Genomic DNA, 6,109 nt, shown 5'->3' on the forward strand with positions numbered 1-6,109 from the left:
AACTCCATTCCTTCAACAATGGCAACTTTTCTGTTTTTATGTGATCCATTATGTCCTATTTTTTTATCATCCACGCATGCCATGCACCCTTTTCTAGTGTCAATATTTTCACAGTTTTACTTTGTCGTTTGGCAAACTCTGTTTAAACTGAAACTCGAAACATAGGTTAGGGACCATGAAGTCTACCATTCAAAAAATTTGGACTACATCCAATCTGCTTCGTGACAGGATATTGGGCCATCTCCAGATTCACATAAACAATTTCCTGTAAGCAAGCTTTGGGTTTTTGTCTTGTCAGGAAATCAAGAAAACTTCCAAATGCACTTAAAAGGACAGGTCTTGTTGTTCCTCTTTCACCAAGTTATTATTAATCGCAATAGGGATAAAAAGACAGTTGGTAACTAAAATTAAACTTTTACAAACTGCTGGCTTTGCTCCTCCACTCCTCTATGCATTATGAAGGCTGTTTTCTAAATGTAGAGTATGTATTCCACCTCCAAACCCCATCTTGTACAAATGTTGCCACCAACTTTTTTCAATATAATTCACTACTTCTAGTTGCTCTAACTCAGGTTTTGGCCCCAACCCAAAAAGGTGCACCAAAGATGAATGTAGAAACGCAAACCTAAAAGCAATGCAAAAAGTAATGGAAAAACAAAAACAAACAATGCACATAGGTTTATGAAATTCAGCAAGATTACCTATGTCCTCAGTGAGATGAAATTCTACTTCACTATTAATGGAGAATAGGGTTGCAATGCTCATTCTCACACCTCTTAGAATTACTTCCAGAGAAAATAACTCTCACTAGAAATATATTATGAAAAACCCTAATACCAAAAAATACAAAAAACCCTCAAATAAAAAAATTCGAATGGGGCTGCATGCACCCCCGCCTACACCCCCGCTATGCAAGGGCCTCCTGCCCCCTTCAACCTTCAATGCCAACTTAACGGCAAAGCAAGACTGCCATTCTATTGGGGGGCCTGAACCAGTACTCCCTGGGTTAAACTACGACATAATATAAGACATCGTACACCAACAAATGAATTATTTGATTTAGTAGCGAGGTATATCATATACGTATGGTTGTAACATATGGTAGAATTCATCAAAATTTATCGGGGATGATAAACATCAGTAAGAAAGTTTGTCTCACTAAAATGCTTGCAGGGTTACCTATTTCAATGCTCTGTCTATCAAGATGAAAAAAGATCAATAGGCAGAGACTTAGAAGTATGTTGGTATCTATTTGATTCAGTGAAAAAGAGAAAAAATCCTGCCTCCCCCTTGAAAGGGTAAGGTTATAAAAACTCATTAGCAGTTTCAGGATGTGATTATAATCTACAGCCACAAAGCAAACTGATGAATAGTTAAATACTTATATATAATTTAACCATGCACTATCTCAAAAGGATCCTTTCAGTTGCATTGGAGAGGATCATCCAAAGAATTTCACCAATAACTATTTCCATGAACCGGATGGGCTCATGTATACTAAGTCAACGATCAAAGGTCTTCATATAAATGATGAACCTTTCATTTAGATGACCCATAACAGGTTCAGGGTTGGCATTTTTCTCCTTCCCCTTCTGAAGAATTGGTCCTTGTTTCCTTTCTCTTCAACCATACCTTTAAAGTGAAATGAACACAGAAGCCTCAAATAGTAAGAACTGGGTCCTCTTATAGTGTTGCTGTGGATAAGGGCAGTTGGCAACTTTACCTACAATGCTTAAGAAATAGGGAGTAGGAATTATAATAACAGCTTCTTTGTCAGATTGGGATGGTTAAAAGCTGTATATCAGTTTGTTGTTGGGCCACTGTACAGCTTCACCAAGCCAACTATATATCTGCAGAATTAAAGAAGGAAGTCAAAAAATGATAAATAAGCAAATAAGTGGAGTAGACTGAGCTGAAAACCGCATAGAGAGCAAGTATGATATTGATTACATAATCATAGACACTAATCCAAATGGAAGATATCTTAAAATTTACCCGCTGATTAATGTGATCATAGATGTTATCCACAACAGATATTGATATACGTTGAACTTTGGTTTCACACGTTTCAAGTCGTATCCCGGGGGTATGTATTTGTGGTTTACCCATCCAAACTGAGGACGAACAAGAAGAATAAATCCAAGAAGAAACCCTGAAACAAACCCTCCAATATGGGCAGACATATCCACTCCAGGAATGTAACCAACAGCCATATTGATGGCAACGATGAGCAAGAGACTTGAAAGTGCTGCACACTACGTAAAAGCAAATCCATCATATAAAAGCTTTATTTTTAACAGCTATGGATTTTAAAAAGAAAAAGAGTAACCGGGGGCAAAAAAAAATACCACAGCATGCTTAATACTTTTAAAAGACAAGAGTTTGCCTGCAAAAACTATGATTCAACCGTGAAAAAGATAAAATGAGAGGCACCTTATTCGAATAGATTGTCCAATTCATGATTAGCTCTGAAAGCATGGCTCCTAACAATCCAAAAAGTGCACCTGATGCACCAACTGAGACATTGGATTGAAGACGAATGGCAGATGACAAGCTCCCACCAAGGCCAGAAAAAACATACAAGAGTCCTATTTTCACTGTAAAGGCAAACAGTGAAAATATCAGTTCAATTCCAGTAGATAAAATCTAAAAAGTTGCATCCAGTTATTTGGTTCTTACAAAAGCCAAATTCCTGTTCAAGGCGGACTCCTATAAACAGAAGGCTTATCATATTAGCAAGCAAATGGATGAGTCCACCATGAAGCCACATGCAAGACAAAAGGCGCCATCCTTCACCCTCCTTCACAACTAGTTTTGGCTGAAGGCCTCCCACTAATATTAGCCTGCAAAACTTAGAATAGTAGAAAGTAACTCCTATATGCAGTTCCTTCAAGATAAAAACTGAATCTACTTTACTTCAATAAGGATTTCTGTTTATAAGAAAGTAGAAAAGTCTTTTTATAACATTCCAGAAATTTTGTTCGGATATGTATGATCATTCCAGAAAAAGTGGTTAATTTAAATCCCCATATTACGTACTGGAGTGTCAGATGTTCAAAATTCAGAATAGTGAAAACAGTTGAAGTAATATTTTCAAAAGTATGACATTAATTACTGAAGAACACTCTTGAACTAATACTTCAAGTATTCTAAGCCCCTCAGGAACTATCTGATAAATAAAGATTGTCCATTGTTTTATTGAGGGGTGTGAAGAGGCAGATGAGAAGATGCACACAGCATATGAAAGAAAGGACATAATCTCATCCAAAATATACTATTCATCTTAAACATTATGATTTCTAACATCTATTCGTAAACCATTCATTTCCAACTTTAATGGATCATAACGTCTATTTATACAACATTCTCCTCCACCATTTACCAACAAACTTGCAGACTATGAAGAACTTCCTCAATGTATAAGGGTCTGAACCTTGTTATATTAAAGAAAACACCAATACTATCATAAATGCCGCTGTTCACACTGAATGTCATGCCTATACTACAACACGAGTGCTATAAAACTAACTTCCTACCAACTGCAGATTAAATTTAAGGGTAAATAATAGGTTCAATGGCAACAGTTTACCCTCAAGCCAAGGAAATAGCCCCTGCTTGCTTAAATACATCTGTACTTGAAAAAAAAAAAAAAAGGTCAGGAAAGACCTTAAAAACATTATGGAAAATAAGATTTTTGCCAAAATCCCAAAAGGTTAAATTCTTTAAATAATCTTAGGCATTGCAGAACATTTGAGAATAAAATGTTACCTTCTATAACCTATTTGAGAATAAAATAATGGTGATTTAATATTTTAAAAAAAAAAACAAATATAAATAAATAAATAAAATAGAACAATAAAAGAGAACTATGAAGCCAGTTTGTTTAGCACTTCCATCTTTTTCACCTATTTAACCTGATCATCCCCATCCCACTCATGGATAGAGAAAGATTGACAACTACGTACTGTGGCAGAGCAAGTCACCTCTTTAATAAATTCAATTTACAGAGAATGCCTTAGTCCCCTGGATGTAGATTAAACCCTGTTTCTACACATCTTTCTCAGTTTAAGCCATAATCCCACGGCATGCATCCAAGCATAAGATACTACATTCCCAAGAAAACTAAACCTACTTAAATCAGGAAAACAGGTAGAACAGCCACGGTACATGAAATTTTTCCCCAAGTTCATATACACCCTATGCATATCAATCTCAGAGGAACTAACACAACTATCCCTTATTTCCAGCAATTGATAATAACAGAAATAGCAGCAGCAGGACCAGCAACAAAAGGAATTCTTAACGCTGAAATAGATTAACAAATAGAATTTCAAATTCTGTGTCATCTGTCACCTAAAGATGTGAATATGCATCATTGGGGAACCCCATTGAAGAAGAGAAGGGCTTCTTACGTATTGGCGGAAGGGCCAAACATGCGGTTCTCACTGAGCGGCTGGAAAGAGAACCTGCCGAGGGAATCAGAGAAGAGGCAACGATCGCCATCGGTAGTGGCAGGGCAGTTGTTCACGTACATCGTGTACACAAACAACATAGAGTCAATCATGAAGATGAGGGGTACGAACCAAGAGAACCAGGGCTTAGGAGGAGGTGGACATATAGGACGCGACGATGGGACTGAGAGGCGATGATGGCTGCCATGGATCGCCGTCTCGATATCATCCGAATGGTGAGGGATCTTGCCGCCCATTGCCGGACGTTGGAGACAAAGAAGACGACGATGAAGATAGATAGATAGAGACAGAGAAAGGTGTAAACTACACCTACTCTAGATGCCGGCGGTAGCCGCTGCTACCATGAACCGGCGAGAGGAAGAAAGGCGGAGACGCGGAGGGCAGGCGGTGGCGTTGTTTCAGCGGTTGGGTCATTTTGCGCTTAGGCAACGGACGATAACAAGTCTAAAGCGTGTCGCGCCCTCCCGCGAGCTATGGCTGGTTTCTATTTTCCCGCTAAGAAAATTTTAGTTTTACCAAATTAACCTCGGGTATTGTTCTTTATCACGATATTACCAGCTTCTTTATAAATTCCCAATCGAATCGGATGGGAAAACGACATTAGTTTTCGTGTTTGTTCACAGCGCACACTCCCAACCTTTTTCTGGCCTCTAACGGCCTCCAGCCTAACAGTGTCTATGCTACGCGTACGCTGCCAGCCCAACACATGTCCTGTCTTATTTTCAAAGAAATGTCTCTCAAGACATTTAAGACGTGTCCATTCTTTGAAAACTAGTCAAAGTTCCATGGAATGATGGATTGCTAAAACCATTTACCAAAGATGGTTAAATAATGATCACATCTGAAATTTCATACCCTATTTTGTGTCCATTCTTTGAAAACTGGTGAAAGGTGAATGGAATGATGGATTGCTAAAACCATTTACCAATGATGGTTAAATAATTATCACATCTGAAATTCCATACCTTACCAAGAAATAGGGAAAAATTCTAATTGGGCATGTTTCAAATTCCTTTAAATTTATAAGCATATTTATGTACCTTTTAGTGGTTTAAATAAAAAATTGTATTCACCGCATGAGGCTCTTGTCACTCACTGTAGGATCTGAGGAGAGAATATACGTAGTTTTGCCTCCACTTGATGGAGAGATTGTTTCTCAACTCAAACTCATGATCACCAGGTCACGATGAAGCAACATTACCCATTTGATAGTTCTGAATTTTTTTATTTTTTTTCTATTTTGTTATTTGATAAGTTCTTGGAAAATTTACACCCACCACCCCTCGCCTCTGCCTCAATTACATTATCCCCTTATAGTTTTGTTTTTTACATTTAAACTCAATAAACTAAGACTGTGACATTGGTGTTAGTTTTTATTTTTTAGAGAAAATTGCATTGCCACCCCCTGAACTTCGGTCGTTATTCAACGCCACCCCCTGGACTTTTCGAAACGTCAAAGCCACCCCCTAAAAATTCAAAAAATTTCAAATCGGTCCCTGCCGTTAGCCGACCGTGAGAAATGAATGAAAATCGGTTAGTTTTTTTATAATATACCCAAAATACCCCCACCTATTGTGAGGACAATATTGCCCTCTCTTTTATTTCCATCTCCTAAACCCATATCCCATATCCCATAT

The 6,109-nt window shown here is 37.8% G+C and overlaps 1 protein-coding gene across 2 annotated transcripts; it reads right to left on the reverse strand.

Annotated features, from left to right (window-relative positions):
- Window positions 1-1,366: 1,366 nt before the first annotated feature.
- Window positions 1,367-4,934, reverse strand: LOC122080062 (RHOMBOID-like protein 5). 2 transcript variants are annotated; one of them, XR_006140598.1, is made up of 6 exons: window positions 4,413-4,934; window positions 2,680-2,843; window positions 2,434-2,597; window positions 1,996-2,255; window positions 1,724-1,850; window positions 1,367-1,632 (listed from the first exon to the last, which is right to left on the reverse strand). XR_006140598.1 is itself a non-coding variant. In XM_042646933.1 (5 exons), the coding sequence occupies exons 1-5, from the start codon at window positions 4,706-4,708 to the stop codon at window positions 1,802-1,804; spliced, it is 933 nt and encodes a 310-aa protein (XP_042502867.1). In that variant the 5' UTR covers window positions 4,709-4,934; the 3' UTR covers window positions 1,367-1,801. The 2 variants fall into 2 exon arrangements, 1 of the variants encoding a protein (XP_042502867.1); XM_042646933.1 differs by having other exon boundaries at window positions 1,367-1,850.
- Between the last annotated feature and the right edge of the window lie 1,175 nt (window positions 4,935-6,109).

Source organism: Macadamia integrifolia, chromosome 5 (assembly GCF_013358625.1).
Source record: "Macadamia integrifolia cultivar HAES 741 chromosome 5, SCU_Mint_v3, whole genome shotgun sequence".
In the NCBI taxonomy this organism is placed as follows: Eukaryota; Viridiplantae; Streptophyta; class Magnoliopsida; order Proteales; family Proteaceae; genus Macadamia; species Macadamia integrifolia.